This window comes from Diceros bicornis, chromosome 17, assembly GCF_020826845.1.
Source record: "Diceros bicornis minor isolate mBicDic1 chromosome 17, mDicBic1.mat.cur, whole genome shotgun sequence".
Classification (NCBI taxonomy): Eukaryota; Metazoa; Chordata; class Mammalia; order Perissodactyla; family Rhinocerotidae; genus Diceros; species Diceros bicornis.
The window spans coordinates 41267647-41287642 of record NC_080756.1 but is presented as its reverse complement, the minus strand read 5'-3'; the positions used below and the strand labels follow the sequence as shown (position 1 = coordinate 41287642).

The window sequence follows — 19996 nt, the reverse complement described above, 5'->3', positions numbered from 1 at the left end:
ATTTAGAAGAAAAATAGCATACTTTATATGACTTCAATAATTATGAGAACATTTACCATATGATTTCAGGGTTTTGAAGCACTTTCATCAGTTTTATTAATGACCTAATGACTGAAAAATAATCACATCTTTGTTGAACTACATAACAGCGATATTAGAAGTAATTTTCTCCTGATCTTGGCCTTGAGTATATATAAAGCACCATTCTGAGATTGGCAGAGAAATGGAAACCTTTCAAATCATAAGAATTTTTGGCTGACTTTGCTTAAAAGAAAATATGATTAAAAATATATTTAATTGGTTTCTTCCATATTAACACTGATAGTCTAATAAACCTATAGAATCAGAAGTAAACTCAAATGATTCTTTCTTTCACATATCAGTGTAATTCCCCTCCATCTTATTACCTGGACTTTTGTAAAACTTCTAAATACCACCACAGGAGGATATTACCCAATCTGTTTCATGAACATTTCCTAAAGTTTGAAGTTATAAGTCACTGGCGATATTTTCCTCTGAAAATATTGACCATTGTCAATTTCTACAGCAGCAAATACTGATAAGTGGTAGTGCATTATAGTTAAATATTTGTTGCTTAAGAAAATGAGTATATTTGTTGCTTAAGAAAATGAGTATGTTCTCAGTGTGTATCTTTAGAAAGGCTTTGTATTTTACCAACCCACCTTGCCAAGATTCCTGTCATAGTATAATTAATGCTCTATGATTTTCTTTCCATAGAATAACTCTACCAAAAATTCATTCATGCATTCTTAAATGTCTCCTTTCTTCTGTTATTGTTTGTTACTTCTGGTCAAATTTCATTTCTTCTACTCCTCTCTTCTCTTAATCAAATGAGATTGGGGACTAAAATTGAAATCACCATGAGGAAAAGAGTTTCAAGAACTTTAATGAGCCTAACTCCTGAGGATCTGTCATTCTGCTTTATGAAACAAATACTCATATTCAGATATTTTTAAAATAGATAAGGAATAGCATATGATCCCACTCTTTCTGTTTGTCCTAAAAATACTTATAAATGTCTTTTTTTCCCCACTGACTTACTACTAACTTTCCACTAACGATATACTTTTTTCCACTAACTTACTATTCCTTAATTTCACTGTCCTATTAAAAGTCCTGATATAAAATCTGAGAGTGATACAACTTTATCACCATTATGAAGAAATGAAATTTATTCTGAAGAGAATTTGAGCCCTTTAAGGGAAAACTATACATAAGTGGCAATAGTACCACCATTAAATACAACTAGTTTCAGTTGACTTATTCTTTGTCGTGGGTGAAAATAGTGGAAAGATAACCACAGATCATCTCCAGCTCTGATTATAAACCAAAGTTAAAGCCTTCTTCACTTAGGAGACCTATTGTCAAAACTGCTGATTGATTTCAAAACTGATTTGAGTTTTAGCTCTTGTAGTTTCCGCCTTTTTATTTCTTCCTTTCTGTGCCTTTCCTTTTCTTGAGGCTCTTTGACGACTGCAGTGATCAAAAGATGAACCAGAGTGGGAGGTGAAAATTAGAAACAGTCCTCAGCTTCTATCCTGTTAGGTAGACAGCTGGATGACCTACTCCTGGGTAGTTTTAAATACAGCTGAGTAGAAAGGACACTGGCTGAGAATCAGAAGGATCTTTGCCCTACCACTCAGAGATGCATGTCCTGAGAATCAGGTCCTTAGTCTGAGCCTTGGTACCACTACAAGGAATTTATAGGAAAAAGGGGAAGGATGGCACAATTGGGAAGTAAATTAGGTGAAAGAATACCACTAGTTATTTAAAAAAAATAGGCTTGAGAGAAATAAAAAAGTCTGAAATAAATTCTACCCTAATCGTACCAAGTTGGCCTTGGAACTAACCCTTGCCTCTGCCTCTTGGACACAGAGGAGGCTATAAACTCAGTAAAAGAAACTGTTAGACCTGGTAAGACTTTTAGGACCTGCGATGAAGTTGTTATGGGTAGAACTGAGGTTGTAAAATTCACTTTTGTGGAGGAGGGTTGAGATCTTCCACGGTAGACTCATGGACAGTTTTCCCCTGCTGTGTCGGCATGAGGAGACCAGGCAAAGGTTTCCCCAAGCTAATTTCCTCTCCAAAATCCAAATTATTACATGTTCATGAGATCTGAAAAGGAATCAAGAAGTTGAGAGTCAATACAAAGCTGAAAACTATTGCAAGGATCACACAAACAATATAGTTGAAAGTGCCAGTAAATATTAATGCATATATATATATACACACATAGACACATATACGTAAATATTTTGATTTATTATTTTAGTAACAATATATATTTTAATAAATTAATATTTATTATATTAAGAATGGGATATATGGCTAGACTTTTATCTTGAAGTTCTCCATACATTAAAGATACTCTGTTATTGTACTTTATAGAACTTTTCAAAGTGAGCATATTTTAAGTGCTTTTATTAAAAAGAATAAAATAATAGTAGGCAGTTTTTGAGCTAGCCTTCATAATATAACTTTTTGAGATATTAAAAAATAAATATACAAAATAAAATAAATGCAGTTATTGTTAAGGTTTTAACTTTGAAAAGTCTACATAAAAAACTAATAACCTATTCATTGTATAATGTACTGAGAAATTAAAACTCCCAGGCCACATATACATTACATAAAATTTCTTCACAGTAAATCTTATAAGTCAATCATTCCAACAAAAGAAGTTGAAAGGGAATAGCACTATAAGGAAATAGTGTAGTTATCGATCTTGGATTCAGAGTTTCATGTGATTTTATTGTTTCAAAATTCTAGGCATTTCTGAAATACCTAGAATAACATTTCTAAGAAGGAAACAAATATCCATTCTAAGAATGAAACAAATATTATTTTTTATGCTTTCTGTAATTGTATTTGATACTTGCTGGAGTTCATTCCATATTTCAAATGTCTTTTTTATGATATATATATTTTGTAAACTGCTGTTAGAAGTAATATAAAAGATGAAGTTTTAAAATACCTGGGTCAACAATTGAAGAAAATTCTGAAAATGAAAACAAAGAAATGAGGTAACATAAGTGTCAGAGGGTTAAATTAGACTCAACATAAATTATAGATCTTACTTATTACTGAATTTACTATTAATCAAAAGATACAGACAATAGTAAAGCACATGCCCAGCATTCTTCCCTTCAAAAGGTCTGGAACTAAAAGTCCTTTTATTCCATATTAGCATATATTTTGATTTGGATTTAACATGCAGGGTTCTAAGCAGTGCACTCATAATGTTGCTTGCGCAGAGGAAGCCATTTTGGTTATGGAACACCTCCAAATTATACCTCATTAATTATACAGTTTACAGGACAGTCTACACCTATTCATGACCCCATAATTCCACCAATTTCAAGTTTATTTACAATAAGCCACTCAGACACACCAGGTACGTCCTGCTTGCAGTGCAATCTAAGGTTGACGGAGGGTCAAATTGTCAAATTATACTCAAGCAAATTATAGATTTTACCCAGTACCAAATTTACTAATGTTTGAAAGCACACAGGTGTTAGCAAAACATAGACTTTTCCCTTAGACCAGTACAAGATTGTCAACACAGCTTCCTAAATTCTTTTCTCTCTCAAATTACAATGGATTCTGTTTCAGATTTAACATGTAAGGTTTTAAGCAATGCATCTAGATAATTTTTGGTTTGGAACATCTCCAATATTTATGTCCCATTAATTACATGGCTATGTAACATTCTCCATCCCAACCTTCCATAGATCTGTTAATTCCAGATTTGTTTACAATAATAACCTTGACAGACCAAGCATATTCTGCTAAAAGCATTCCCTACATGAAGACTCGCTGTCCACTCACTTACCTTTCTCCTTGTAAATAGCATCAGTGTGTTTAGTGGCAGGTCCATCATTAGCATGTTTACAAGGGGATTTGGCTCATCATCCCTTTCTTTCCACAGTGTCACCAGTAAAATAAATTGTAGGCTAAAAGCCTGTTGCTAACCTTTTCCTTCACAAGGAAATCCGACAAAGAATATTCTCGTTGAATGATTTTATAAGCACTTAGTTTTTTAATTTAGATACACCAAGCTTAATAATTAATAAAGACCATAGAAGGAAAGCTCATCCCATGCCTAACTAATATAAGTTCACCTGCATCTTAACCAATTAATTTGCCAGGTTTTTAGAAAATCTGTGAGGAACATGATTATAGAAGTAAAATGAGAAAGTGTTTGGTTCCTATTAACTGGATAAATAGGAAAGTTATCTTTCCTCTTTTGGTAACCCAGTATGCTTGATGCATGACTGCTGTATCCTTGCAGCAAAGATTGAGCTTAGAAAACCTATTTAGTCATTTAGAAGTAAAGTGATTCTATCACTGAATCTGGACCGTGACTCAGGTGGCAAGTCTATTATGGAAATGATGGTTGGGTTCTGGCAAGATCTGCCCCAATAATTGATGAATAATTTCTTCATTTTTCTTTGTGCTGTGTCTTTATAGTTCTGTTGGTCCTGATTCTTGGAATAACCCAGTGATGATGACCCTCACCAAAAGCAGATCCTTCACTTCGTCCTATGCTGTTTCTGCAGCTAATCACGTAAAGGCTAAAAAGCCAAATCGACCAGGTAAGTAACTGATTGGGAGAAGAGTTACTCACCGAGCGTGTAATCATGGAGTGAACTAAGCCTTAAGTGTTGAAATAAGATTCTGAGGGCACCCTACACTCAGATGTGTTTCACTTGACTGTTCTAAATAGAAAAAGCCTCAATAACCAATGAGTTACTTAAATTTCCACTTTATGTGATGATATAGGTTCTTTCAAGGTTGCTGTACCAGATATCCTATCTTGAACTTATTGAATGAATAAGAAATCACTGTCACCACTGAGGATAATCTCTGGGTACATCATCTTATAATACAAAAGCTAATGATGTACTTATCAAATTTCAATTTTATGTTTATTGTCTGTTAAAATTATTTTTCAGGAGTATAGTATTTATGTGAGTTCAAGGAAATGCTTCTTTTACTATACATATTATAAATTTTTCAAAGAAATTCTTACTTTATGTCTCTCACACACTGCCCACCTCCCCCCCACTGCCCATATATAAATACTGAAAGGAAGAAGTATTTAAATTTGGAGAAGATACAATTCAGGACCTTTGAGAGCCCTTTGGAAGAGCCCATAAGTCAGCAACCAAAAGATCCAACAGCATTGTGGGCAGGAGGTTTTCCTTCCCTTTCAGACAGGTGCCAGATGAAATATGATGTGATTTCTCTCATCTAGGATCTGGCATGTAACTACTGTGTGGGGTTTTCTAGGTCGGTGTCAATGTACCCCGTGTACTTCTAAGCATCATCTTCTCCCTTCCCTGAAGCTTCATTTACTCAACAAATATTTGTGGAGTGTTCACTACCTCAGACACTGAGCTAGTTTCAGGAATATGGCAGTGATTAAGACAGACCCAGTTCCTCCTCTCACAGAATTCTCACTTATGGGGGGAATATAAACAGGTCGACAGCTATTACTGTATGGTGTGTTAAAGGCTATGATAAGGGAGTGAGGAAAGACTTTCAAATAATGAAAGAGAAGAAGAGAGATACAAGACCCAACACAGGGAGATAAAGCCTGAGGAACTTAAGATTCTAAATGACTGGCAAAGCTAGCAAGCAGAAAGGGAGAGTGCTGAGGGTGTAGAAAGGGAGATATGTAGATGGAGGGAGGCCAGAGGGTACAGGATCTGGGGAGCTATGGTAAGGGCTTAGATATCAAAATTAAAAACAATAAAGTTTTGTGGAGGAAAGTGAAATGATTTGGGGGAAGATGACCTCATGTAATCAGAATCTATACCAACTCCAAAGTGGAATACAGTTTTTGTCAGATTCTGTCTCCGGATTGCCTGCTCCTACAATCCCAATTGAGAGTCTGGAGTACTTACTATGACCTCTCCTTCTTGGAACGTTCTGACTCCAAGTTTTCACCTCTCAGCCCTGCAGAAAACTCTGACGAGATTTTCAGTAGCTTCTTGCTTAGCTTCTTAATCTTCTGCCTTTATCGCAGCCTAAGAATTCACCAAATTGCTCAAGGGGAAAACTGCCCCCTTCTCACTGGGCTGTTAGACATTCAAGTTCTGGCTGCCGTGGCAGCCCAAAACTCCAATTTTTGTGTCATCAGCCTCATGACATTGCTAAAAGCTCCGCTGGCTTGCCTTCCTAATAGCTGCATCCTTCTGCCTGGATTCTTAGCCTTTTGCTGCATGCCAGTGGTTAGTGAATAAAAGCTCTGAAGGGAAGAACAGGTCACAGCATTTTGGCTCCCTCTTCTGACTGGGAACCTAGTCACGTGGAATTGGTTGTCTTGCCTTGATAGCTTTGGGTTTTTTTCACTCAGCTTTTCTGTTTGTTCTCAAATAAGCATGGATTTACCTGCAACTACCACATCATAGCAAGAAGCAGAAGTCCTCAAAATGGCGGTTTCTATGAGCGTTCAAGAAACAGTACTCACATTCCACCAGTATTTCCAGAGACCACCTTGAAATATAAACTTTTAATTTTAAGAGGCATAACTTAAGGAAGCAATTCTGTTGTTGTTTCTTACATCCAGAAAAGGAAATTTAGTACCTTCTTTCCCTCTTGATCACCCACTTTATACTGGTGACTATTTCTTGAAATTGTTTAAGCACCGACTTTGCTTAAATATCTCCTGTTAAGTGTAGGAAGACACTTCCTCCAGAAAGTGTGGTTTTATTGGAATTGCCTCACTCAGAGAAACCAGTAAAGGTAATCTGGTTTTCCAAAAACTGATCTGGTCCTCTCTGCTCTTTGGAAATGTTCATTAAATTTTATAATTTAGGGGTCATAACAACCTGAGAAATAGGATTGAGCTTTCACTGGAGCCAGGAACAGGACAACGTGGGCAAATACTTAAATTGGGTTGCCCTGAGGACAAATGCAGATTAGCTCAGTAAGAGACTCCTCTGAAACTCCAGCAAAGTGTAAGAACTGAATTTGAGCATTCCACATTAAACCTGAGACTTTTAAAGGGACACTACAGTGGTCCTAGGTCAGTAGGACCCCTCGGCTCCCTACAAAAACACATGCAGAGAATTTTGGGAGGAAAGCATCACCAGTTAAGGGCCATGCAATTTCAGCATATCAAATTTAAACACATTGGAGTTTAAAACCAAGATCACTAGACACACAGGGAAACACCATGAGTTAGAGAAAACAGAAAAACAAAAAAAGCCAAAACTTTGCAGATCTCTAAAAGGGTTGAAATGCTAAAATATTTAACTATTTCGTTTAATTTTAAAATATTTAAATATTTAAAGAAAAGCATGAGGTCGTAAAAATAACGGCAATGAGAGAAGATGTAATTACAGAGCAGCTAAATATAACTTTTGGGAATGTAATCAAGGAAATATGATAGGTTAAATGGCATAGTAGAATAGTGAAGGAAGAATTAATAAACTGGGAGGCAGAGAATGTGAAGAAATTACCTAGAATGTAACATAGACGAGAAATAGGAAAATGAAAAGATTTTAAGAGATATAGGAGAAGGAATTAGAAAGTCTAATATACATAATCGTATTTTTAGTCGAGGATGGGGGACTTAAACTATTTGCTGAGAAGCAGAGTAAAGAGAAAAAAATTTACACATAGACACAAAACTGAAACTACACAGCACCAAAGACAAAAAAAATCTTAGTGTCAGCTAGAGAGAAATCACATTACCTTTTCAGGAAAGGAGTCAGTCTGAGAGCAGAACTGTCAGAAATAAAGGATATCAGGGGGCCAGCCCCATGGTGTAGTGGTTAAGTTCACGCGCTCCGCTATGGCAGTCTGTGGTTCGCAAGTTTGGATCCCAGGCTCAGACCTACACAACGCTCATCAAGTCATGCTATGGTGGCATCCCATATACAAAGTAGAAAATTGCCACAGATGTTAGCTCAAAGACCATCTTCCTCAAGCAAAAAGAGGAAGACTGGCAACAGATGTTAGCTCAGAGCCAATCTTCCTCACCAAAAGAAAAAAAAAGGGGAGAGGGTGTCAGAACATAGTAGAATATTTTCTTCAGAGTTTTGAGAGAATATAATAGTCAACCTAAAATTGAGTGCCTGGCTAATCTATCTCACAAGAATAGGAGTGAACTAAAGACATTTAGATAAGTCAAAACTGTACCACCTAGCAAATCTTAATTAAAGGAATTTATGATGGATGTGTTCTAGAAAGAAGAATAGTAATATCAGAGAAAGTCTGAGATCTAATAAAAAAAGTGAACAAATAAATTTGAAAACCATGAGTCAGTCAATCTAAACAAACACTATGTACATAAATAATAGTATTTCCAGATTTGCGGGTATTTTTCTTAAATATTTTTCTTTTAAGGACAGAATTAAAATATCAGACAATAATAATATGTAACTCAAGGTATGAAATGTGAATTTAAGTATTCTGCATTCTTGTGTAGCTCGGGAAAGAGATTCAGATGCAGAAACTAAGGCACAGAAATGTTAAGTAACTTGCCCAAGTTCACACAATTAGTCCTGAATCCTTTCTTTTGTCCTCATGACTACATATTAGAAAAAAATTGAGGGCAACAAATTGAGATAATTTAAAATTAGAATTTTTTGGTGCTGTCTTAGGCTGAGTGCAAAATAATGGAAGGATTTGGTTTTCTGTCTCTCAGTTTCTTCATTTAGGTAATAAAATTAAAATTCTTAAAATAGCCAACATAAAGTCAAGAAGCTGAAAATTATGGTTAGTGCATCCACTGGAAATAACAAAGCAAATGATTCAACCAGATGTGAGGAACAACCTCATCTTCCTGTGTCCTCCTTCCCATATCATGTGCCTGCACTCAAGAAGAAAGGGCCAAGTTGAAAGGAAAAGAATGTCCATGTAAGATACCACAAAGGTAGATGGGACAGGCAGGGCAAGAGGCTGTCTCCGTTCTTGCCATAAGATACAAAAGGTATCTCCATCATGATTACTTTAGAGGGCATCTTACATTGTGGCATCTTTAGGCTGCTCTCACAGCAGAGCTAAATGTTTATAAAAATAACCTATATTCTGTGCATGCTGAATTCAACTAAATAAATCTCTTAAAGTCTGCCAAAAGGGAGAGAAACATCCATCAAGAATGAGAGAGCTGGGGGCCGGCCCAGTGGTGCAAGCGGTTAAGTGCGCGTGCTCCGCTGCGGCAGCCTGGGGTTCCCGGTTCGGATCCCGGGCGCGCACCGACGCACTGCTTGGCAAGCCATGCTGTGGCGGCGTCCCATATAAAGTGGAGGAAGATGGGCATGGGTGTTAGCCCACGGTCGGTCTTCCTCGGCAAAAAGAGGAGGATTGGCAGATGTTAGCTCAGGGCCGATCTTCCTCACAAAAAAAAAAAAAGAAGAATGAGAGAGCTGAAATTCAATTACAGTTCACCCTGATCACATGAGCCCTTCTTTTTGGAAACCCATGATTCCCTGCATTGATGGCATGTTGGGGTTGATTGAGCTAAGGAGATGTGCTATTTTGTGATTGACTGCGATGTCCCCTGGTTTTCAATATATTGTGTGGAAAGGGGCCAGGAAAAGCCCCTTTATGTGGCAGAGTGTAAAGAAATGGAATCAAATAAAGTGTGAAGAGAGTCTGCAGAGGAAAGTAAGAAGCAATACGCAGAAGAGGTAGGGGCGATGCAAGGATAAACTAGAGATGAAAAACACTGGGTGATAAATGACCTGTTTCAAGAGGAAATGAAATATGAAATGAAATGAAACCTGTTCTTTGCACAGATCAGGTAGTGTGTCCTCTAGCTCAATCAATCAGGATTAACTTAAATAGTTAAAACACAACCAATTATTATGCAGTTAATAGTATAAAATAAATGGATGAAATCACGTAGGAGTCCTTTGATTAAAGCATAAAAATGGAAGATTTAAGTATAATTTGCATTTTCAATCTTACTTTTCTATTATGAGTCACTGACAGTGTAGAGCTGCCATTATGTCATTCTACTTTTAAAATTCCTCTAATTCATACTTACTGAATTTGCAGTAGTCTCTTTGCAGAGTCTTATAATTCTTACAAGATTCTTATAATCCTATTACAATGACTACAAATATCTTTACACCTTAAAAGTTACAGTGAGTTTTTCCTATAGAAAATTTGAAATGAGAGATAACTTTAATTATGGGATTGTGATTTTTTTCATTCTCTATACTTTAGATACATTTTCTGTTTTGGAAAAATATTAGGGCTGTCTATTTTCCTGTGGGCAAGGAAAAGAGGCATGTATTTATCAGACATGCTGGTTCCTTTCTTGTTCAATTAAAAATAAACAAAGAGTTTTACAGCACAAAACAGATAGATTCAGTTAAATAATTTCCCTCCAGTATTGTTTATCATCTTCCTTTGATTGCCCAAAGTTCCTTGTGTCTTGACACACATTTTCTCCTGCTCTCAGGAGCAAGGAAGTAAAGATTGAATTACTCAAAGGAGTTGGTGTTCTAGAAATTTTTGGTATATTTTTAATTTTTAAATGTTTTAATTTTAAGTATTTCATATTAGGGTAGTTTGATAAAGATTTATATTTCATGAGCTATGTCTTTTTCCTGGAGTCTGTTAAAATTACTGAAATATAAAATGAAGATAAATATATTTGAGAGAGTACGTGTTTATCTGAATCCCTTCACCCACGTGTGTGTGTGTGTGTGTGTGTGTAAATGTGTGAGTGTGCAACATAAAGTTGGATGAGACTTCAAAGGTCACAAAGTTCATCCGTTTAACTTCAGACATGATTACATTTGAAACATCTTAGAAAATAATGTTTTTGAAGACTTGTAAGAAGGCCATTTCTCCCATTTCCTTTGGAGTATCCTGTTCCTGTGTCTGGAATATTTATTTGTAGTCTATCCTTTCTAGAAAGAAAGAGTATTTGGTTATCATCTACACTTATATCTCTTCATCTATTTGAAGACTAAAATATGTAAATATCTGCCTATTTCCTATGGCATTCCTAATCCTTTCTGTTTTTAAAACTTTAAGTAAACTATAATACACCCTGTGAGAAATAGTAGTTTGGCTTGGGAAAAAAAGGAATTTATATGTTTATACCTTTATCTTCTCACCTACAGAATAAAAATATCCCTGCTTTTCATTGTGCTGGCAAGACCCATGCTTGTCAGAAGTGTTCAAAACATGTAGATGAATAGCACTGCAGAAGCAAAGCACTTTTCCTCTGGTACAAGGTTTATTTTAAGTTTCGTCCCAGGCAGTGAGTTTGGAGTCTTAAGTCTGCTTTTTTGTTTTAGTTAATCCACGAGTTCCAAGATCTATAATCGTTGAGTGGATTTTTAAATTTGTATGTAAGAGTGAATTGCGTTTCTCTGAGGATGTCAGCTGGCAGCTACTAGAAATTAGCAGTGAAAAAAATCACTCTTCTCATAAATTACCTTCAGAAGACATATTGTGTCAAGACAGACTTGGGCTTTGAATTATAGTAAAAAAGTGGTATAAAATTGTCAAAAATCTCACAATTAGCTATCAAAATAATTAAGGAATTGGCCTAAAGCTACACCTATCAGGGGTCTCTTTTTTTAAGATACAGTAATTAAAACCATGCCTTAGCCTACTGGCCCTATATAGCCCTGCCCAGCAACCTCTGACCACATTCCCTGCCCCTGTTCTTCCTCTTTGCTAAGCTGCAGCCACCCTGACCTCCTGACTGATCCTCTGACCCCTCTTTCTGGAACAAGCTTTCCTCAGATGTTTGTCTAAATGTCTCTGATTTCATCAGGCCTGTCTTCAAATTTTACCTTGAGAGCACTTCTGTCCTTCTCTGTTCTCTACCTTCTGCGTTACTTTTCCTCACATCACTTAAAACTACTTGATTTTCTTTTATTTCTTCTCCTCCTCCTCCTTCTTCCTCCTTCATCTTCATTCTTCCTCCTCCTCCTCTTTTTCCGTTTTTAGTTTCTGTCTCCCCTGAAAGAATGGAAGTCATACCAAACCTCTTAATCTCAAGTTCATGTACCCGATGTTCAGTAAGCCAAACACTGAGACATTGGTGCTTGGAGATGGAGAAAGTTTTATTTGAATTGGCCAAAACAAGAAGGCAGGGGGATAGACTCTCTCAAGTCCACCTTAATAAGAACAGAAAGCAGGGAGTTTTATAGAGCTAAGGAGCTTGGCAGGAGGAGCTTTGGAGAAACAAAGGGGTCACTCCCGATAAGCCCCTGGGCAATCTGACTTCTGGTGTCAACAGCAGCTGGGGGCTGGCCATCAGTGATTGCAACCTCCCTGAAGGCATGCTCTTTTTTCTGCAAAACAAGCTCACAAATCCTCGTGACCTCTGAGTCACCTCTCAAGTTAAACAAGAAAACAGCAAATTGACAAGATTCATCTATGTCTGTGTTGGGAACAAGGTTGAAAGGCAATCATGTTCTTGTTGGATATCTACAGTAACCCTCAGGTGCCCTGCTTCAGAAGCTCCCTGAGAGCAGGGAATTTTTCTGTTCACTACTGCATCCTTAGTCCCTGGGATAGGGTACACAATCAATGTTTGTTGAGTGAACAAATCATTGAGATATTTACTCTGTGCAAATACCTTGGTCACCTTTATACCTATAATGTTATGTAGCAATGGAGAAATGGGAAGGGAGTCAGAGCTTGGTGAAAATTTTATTTCCTTTATTATAAAATTATAATAAAATATATTATAAAATATTAGCAATAATGTTAAAACTAAATTTATTCTGGAGCTTCCAAATAAAATCTTTCTTTTTAAAAATTTTACAATCATTAGAACTTCACAGGGCACCTATAACCCACTTGCTGCACACATGATAAGTTGGTTTGAAAACTGAGTTAAAAATTTAGAGAACTTAATTTTCTTTAGCTTGGGGATTATGTAATGTGAAAGTTTGTCAATATCTTTGGTAAAATAGCTAAATCTTTTCAATAGAAATAGAAATCAAAATTAAAACCATAAGGCATGTCATTGTAAAGAGTGATACAAATGTGGCCTAGTAGATAATGGATTTTTCTCCCTCCTTGGGCAGTCTCTGGTAGAAGTATAGGCTAATAAACCACATTTTACTAAGAATAGCTGGATTTACTTCATATTCTCCTACTTATTAGCGCTGTGACGTGGGAAGGTTATTTAACCTCTCTGGGTCTAAGTAGTTTCAGTGGGTAAGTATAAAAGCAGTGGATTGATCTGTTGATCAAGAATCGACAATAGAAATATGGAGGAAAAGACTAGGAGGGGTAGCTGGTCTCCACACTTAATCAAAGAAAGAGTACGATGTCTCATCTTTTAAAACAAAACAAATAACAGTGCCAACAAGAAGCTAAAAAAGAAAATTACAAAAGCCCTTCAACAAGCTTCATATTCCTTTCAGTGGACCAGAAAACTTTGGATGTGACAAATAAAACTTCTGAGACGACTGGACATCAGAAGCAAATTAAGTCAGCTGCCAGTTCACCACACATATTGTTCGATTATGGTGAGGGCTGCTGGCTATACCTTTCCCCAGAGTGGGAATGATTAATGATTTCATTTCATTTGCTTTATAGTAGATTGTTCAGCCATTAAATCATGAAAAACAGTAAGCAGGTAGTTGTTCAGAAGCTATTTCTCTCTATTCTTCAGTTTTAAGTGCAGGCTGCCTTCTCCATGTTTGGGAGAGAGCGACTTCAAAAGGCATCATCCCTGTACTCAGACATCAGCACTTTGAGATCTAAGCCAGTGCTCTGTAAAATTTTCACAATCGAGAATAATCACAGTTTGGCACAAATATCCACACTTAAAATGTAAACTGTAGGCCTATTGTTTGATTTGAAATGGATGGTATTACATTTTTAAATGTTTTCTTCAGAAATTATTCTGATCAAAGTACTATTTCACACACAGTAGTTTCACTGAAAATGTGGATGATTAATAAAGTTAATTAACTCTCAAAAATGTATCTTCTTTATTTACATATTTTAAGCATCGGATGTTGGCCAAACTCTGCTACAAATCCGTTAATGTTTAAAACAATAGCAGACCCTGTTGCTGCTAAAAACTTCACAAGCTAAGAGAAGGCAAATATGTGAGAAAGTTTTAATTACTGTCATCATGTCAGAATGACAAAAAGAAACAAAAATGGGAGAAGAAAATAATATCCTTCTGTCCTGAAGTTACTCCAGGACACCAAGGCTTTAACTGGATTTGCCAACATTGCCACTGATTTTTTCATGATGATTCATCCCTCACATTTCATGCTGTGGAGACTCCCCCCCACCCCGGTACACCCTGTCTCCAGATGGTGACATGCAGAGGAGGCCACTGTACTCACATGGTCCTTATCGAGTTAAAAGAAGTCCGAGGTGAAGTTTGAGTTGTGATTTTGAATTTCAAAGACATGTATTTAGTGACTTAATAACTCTCTCTCTTTCTCAGGTGCCCTAGCTAAAATTTCACCTCTTTCATCGCCCTGCTCCTCACCTCTCCAAGGGACTCCTGCCAGCAGCCCAGTCAGCAAAATTTCTGCAGTGCAGTTTCCAGAATCTGCCAACACAACTGCCAAACAAGGCCTAAGTTCTCATAGGGCCTTAACTTATACTCAGAGTGCCCCTGACTTATCTCCTCAGATCCTGACTCCGCCTGTTATATGTAGCAGGTAAGGATTTTATATTGTTAACTAGAGTTTAACTAATAATAAAACTAATACTAATTTTCTGCACTCACCACCCGTCCACATGGTTATGTGTACATTTGCCAGAGTAGTTGACAAGAAAGCATAGGATAATGTGATTTGTGTTGAACAGGCTATAATCGAACCAGTTTTTCAGTGGTTTTCTATTAATAGAAAGTTTAGAGTCCATATAGTCCATACAGCTATCTTTCGAGGTGATATAAAATAATTAGTTGTATATTTCATTTGCTTACTGATGGAGAATGCATAAAACATATAATTAAAAAATAATATCAAGTAGGTTAATATTTTGTTGGAATTATTTTTTACTTGTTCTCTGAGGATTTTATATCAATTTTAAGAGTATTTTATCTTGTTTGCAATTCCCATTTTATCACTTTAAAAACGTGCAAATAACACGTGGCACATTATGGCTGGACTCAGATGGGTCTCTGAGTGCAATTAAGTAATTGCTTGTACTGCTTATCATGTTGAAATACAATGACAAAGTTTTGTCTTTTCACAGAGGATAAGAAAAAGGGCAAGAGTGACTATTTTGCCAACATTGTCACTGAGAAAGAAATACCTCCTCTTACTGATTCATGTATTATTGTTCTTCAGTAATAGCTTGATCTTGAATAACTGATCTTAAAGCATTATAATATTTTTTTAAGTAGAAAATAGTTGAGTTTTTTTAAATTAAGTATAATCGTGACAGTGCCTTGAATAAAATGCTATTTCTTTTCTAAGGTTAATGAGGATAACAATTTGAATAAATTAGTTACACGTTGGTCTTCTAATATCACATGTTGGTTCACACACCCAGATTTAATCATATATTCAGTTTTAAGCCTCACAAATTTCATTTTCAGGTCCTTTGTTCATAAACTCTATAAGGTATATGAATGTTATTTCTTTTTATAGTCTTTATTTTTACTTCCTGTCTCTTTACAAATATTTTTAAAGGGAAAATCATTTTTGTTTGTTTAGCCAGGGCCAGAGTAAGAAGTTATTCTACCATCCAAAAGTTATTCTGCTGATCTCTCTATGACAACTATTTTAATAAAATAATTTCTGTGAGATGTTAATCTCATCTTTCCCCCCCCAAAAAAGCATGATCTGTGGTAAAATAGACATATCCTATTCTCCTCTTAGTGATTCACAACACACATTACTTTATTAAAAGCTCTGAGAAGTACTGCAAAAAGAAAACTTCTTGATTTTTGTTTCTTCTAGCGTTTTCTGAATTTATTTGACCGCAGAACCAATTTCTTTAGGTTAATACCCAGTAATTGCCTATGGAGCTAGTGTCTGGTGGAACACCCTTAAGGAACATTTTTTGTGGTACGTATCCCGAGCCACGATGAAGCCCAGTGGAGTGAGCAGCATCAAGGATATCTGTTTCCAGTGTTTCTAGGGAGATTCTCCCACTGTGGGCTCCAAACTTGTGGGAAATAAGTCACCCAAAGGAAGGAGAGAGATGTTCAGAAAAGATCTACCACTCACATAGCTTTTCTCATCACAGTCTAATTTTTGTATTCTTAGTGGGAAGAATGTAATGGGATTTTTATAAAAGAGGTTTTGGAGAAAAACAAGGGAATTTCACTGCCTACTTCTTCAGTAATGTTTATAAATCCAGTAGTGTGTTTTATTTGTTTGGGCTTTATAAATCTATAATTCAAACCATGTTTTATTATTGCCTTCAAGGCAGCCACCCATGTAGGCACAGAGAGCTCCAGAAACACACGACTAATTATTGTGGTTTCCCCTGCTGAACTCGAAGGGTTTGGGGTTGAATCTCAGTCTCTTGGCTGCTGCAATGTCTATGCAACAAGCTGGTTTTTTGGCATGAGGGGTAGTCTGTTTGAACTACTAATTTAAGTGTTCCTTTTAAGTATTATCTTGCAATGAAAAATCTTAAAACTAATAAACTCTACTTCTACCAAGCTTCATCCGAGAATGTAAGCCCAGCATTTGCATCTACATTCTTTTTCCTTTGGTCCTGTCATTTTCTTTTGATTCCCTGAATCAAACTGATGGTATTTCATAATTAGAAATATTTTGCATTTGATGCTTTTCCACTTACATCCAAGGCTTGAAAAATAAATGTACTTAGGATGAAAATACTCTAACTGGAAAATGCTTATCTCTACTACACATATAAGCACAATTCAGGAAAAAAAGTGGTGAGACGTTTAATGTATTATAAATTATCACTCATTTCTTTTACTTTTAGAATAAGTAATCTGTGGTTAAATAACAAACAAATAAAAACCCCTGAGACCCTTTTTAATATTAGGCAGAAGGAAAGAACCCAGAAGCAAAATGCAGAATTAAAATCTAATCATGAAGTCTGTAAACAAGATAAATGAGAGAGGAAACTTGCCAGGCCATTTGTGGGGTTACTATCTAGTTTGTAAAACAGTCAAAACTGTTGAGAAAGCAAAAGTATCCTACTCCTCCAACCTTCTCTGTTAGATAGCCCCATCCACCTATCAAGTACCTTCATTTGTCTTGGACACCCACAGTGTACCCCCTTGGCCTGTTTTTCTCAACTAGCATCGTATGCGGTCAATTTCATGTTCCCTCTTCATCAAAATGTACCTCTACTTTGTTCATTTCCTTAGGGCCTTCACAGATGACTGATCAATCTGAAAAGAATAATTTTTATTTTGTGGCAAAAAATAAAATTAATATCCTATCATTCTATTTTCACATGTGCAATCTTTTCTTAAAGGGATCTTTGGATGTAAATGTCTTAACCCATAGAGATAAATCTAATAATGAGGGTTTTAAGCAGGCACAAAGGGATTCCATTGTGGAAGATAGTTTTGACCAAATACACGTCGGCCCCTCCAAAATGATTCACATAGTAGTGACTACTATGAGTAAGTGGCAGACTTTCCCAGCATTCTCTAAATAATGTAACAAAATTTTGCTAGTAGTTGCACTTCGAATATGGTCTAGACTATGGAGGAGGATGAGAGTTGAACTAAGTTTCTGATCTTTTGTATTGATCACGCGCTCACAAAAAAGAAAACAGCATACTGCGTGTCAGCATCCATGCATAAAACAAAATGAATTTTTTCCATCAAACAAATAAATAGAAGGTAGAAATATTTGATTATTGTTATCTATCTTAATGTACACATAGATGGTATATGCCTACGATTTTTTGAAAAGAGAGGATATATTTACAGCTATTCCAATATTTCTCAGCTGTGGCAGACCGTATTCCCAAGGGAATCCTGCTGATGGGCCCCTGGAGAGAAGTGATGTAGCCATTCGGACACCAGGCAGAACAGGTAATTCTTTGTTTGGATTCTGTTCCTCAAAATGGAAATTTCTTTACTTTTTTTTTTTTCCTGATCAAAAAGGTAATATACATTCCTGATTTTTTAGATTACAAATTAAAAAAGACAAGGAAATCAAAATCATCCATAATCCTACCACCTAGAGTTAATCATGGGAAAAATTTTGGTGCAAAGCTGTCCAGAGCGTTTCTATATATCTGTACACAACTGTATGTATTTTTTAAAAATTAGAGACTATTTTATATAATGTATAGAACTATGTAAAATGTTGTTTTATCTTAGACATTGGAAGGTCATCCATGTTAGGGTACTCTCTGGGGATCTCCATTGCAGACCCTAAGGAGTGACCCTGCTTAGATCACTGTAAGCTTGTAAAAAACAGTGTCTCCTTGAGGCAGTATTATGGAGAGGTTAAGAACACAGTCATATGAGCCTGGTTTATATCCTCATTCAGCTACCTACTAGTTTGTAGTCTCTGTGCCTCAGTTTCTTTGTCTGTAGAATGGGGATAATAGTAGTACCTACCAAATAGGACATATAAAGCACTTACTGTTATCTGGGTCACTGTAAGCAGTTAATGTGTGCTGCCATTACTATAATAATTATTATTATATTTTTATTGATACAACCCTAGGGACTTGCTTTTGTTAGTGCTGAAAGTTCACAAGGTAGAAAACAATGGTTTCTAAGAACTATAGGGTGATAGAGTTACCTAAGAATGATTCTGAATTACCTGCTTCAGCATTTCTTGATGTGTACTCAATAAATATTGATTGATTATTGCCTATGAGAATGGTGTGCTGTGGCAATGTACAAAGGGCAGGGGACACCTAGGCAAGGAGAGTTCCCTGTGTGGCCATTATCTGATATTGCAGCATTCTGAAGACTCAGAATATTCCCTTCCCTATGTCCCTGATCTTCTCTGACTCTATTGAGGCTGATAGGACAAGGGAAATATTTCCTTATCGCCTTCGTGGTCTCATGTAGAGCTGTGGCCTTTGAGTGTGCTTTTCATTTTTTCTACAAGTTCTGGGATTGAAACTTGGCAATTACATTTTCATACTTTGTCTGATTCTAACAGAAAAGTGGTTGTATGAGGAAGATGGAAGAAAGATGGGTCCTTGGAAAAGTCCTACAAGATACTACTGATAGGAATAGGCTTAATAACAAAAGCCATTATTCACTAGCAACTTAAGAAAAATCAGTTAGTAAATATATGAGGACATACAACAAACCTAGACTATCCAAAGCAATCTTGAAGAAAGAACAAAGTTAGAGGAAATACATTACCTGACTTCAAGTCTTAAACTACAGTAATCAAGATAGTGCGGTGCTGGCATAAGGACCAGCAAATAGAACAAATGGAATAGAGTAGAGAGCCCTGAATTAGACCCACACCTACATGGTCGTTGAATTTTCAACAAAGATGTCAGAGCAATCCAATGGGGTTGGAAAAAAAATGAATTTCGCCCCCTGCTTCACACCACATGAAACATTATTCTGAGATGGAGCATAGACCCAAAAGTAAAAGCGAAAACAATAAAGATTCTGGAAGAAACCCAGGAAGATATCTTTGTGACTTGGGGAAGGCAAAGATTTTGTAGGCCATGGAAAGCAATAACCATAAAAGAAAAAAAAAAAACCTAGGCTTCATTAAAAAGCCAAGAGTATAGGAACTAGAGTCAGACTCCATGAGTTCAAATTTGGGTGGCAAAATTTACCAGCTGGGTGCCTTGGGCAATTTACTTATCCTTTCTGTGCCTCAGTGTCTTATCTGCAAAGTGAGGATAATAAAATGCAGTAATGCAATAATACCTGTCTCATAGGATTGTTGAGAGGTTTAAATGTGTTAGTACAAATGAAGTGCTTTCTGTGGTATTAGGTCCAGAGCAAGCACTCAATAAACTTCATTCAGGCATCTTAAGTCAGCTGCGAGAAGCCCCTGAGATTTTTGCCCCAGGAGTATGTTCTTCGGACACTTGGTGTTACTGATTGATCCTCTAGTTAGCACAGTTTAGTGCT

General features: G+C 36.4%; 1 protein-coding gene across 1 annotated transcript in view; it reads left to right on the top strand.

The window, feature by feature from the left end:
• PDE3A (phosphodiesterase 3A) overlaps positions 1–19996 on the top strand; it is a 288119-nt gene that overhangs the window by 238020 nt on the left and 30103 nt on the right. Inside the window, exons 5-7 of the mRNA XM_058558678.1 lie at positions 4492–4616; positions 14426–14645; positions 17880–17965. Of these exons, the coding sequence (XP_058414661.1) occupies positions 4492–4616; positions 14426–14645; positions 17880–17965 (431 nt within the window). The remainder of the gene's footprint in view (positions 1–4491; positions 4617–14425; positions 14646–17879; positions 17966–19996) is intronic.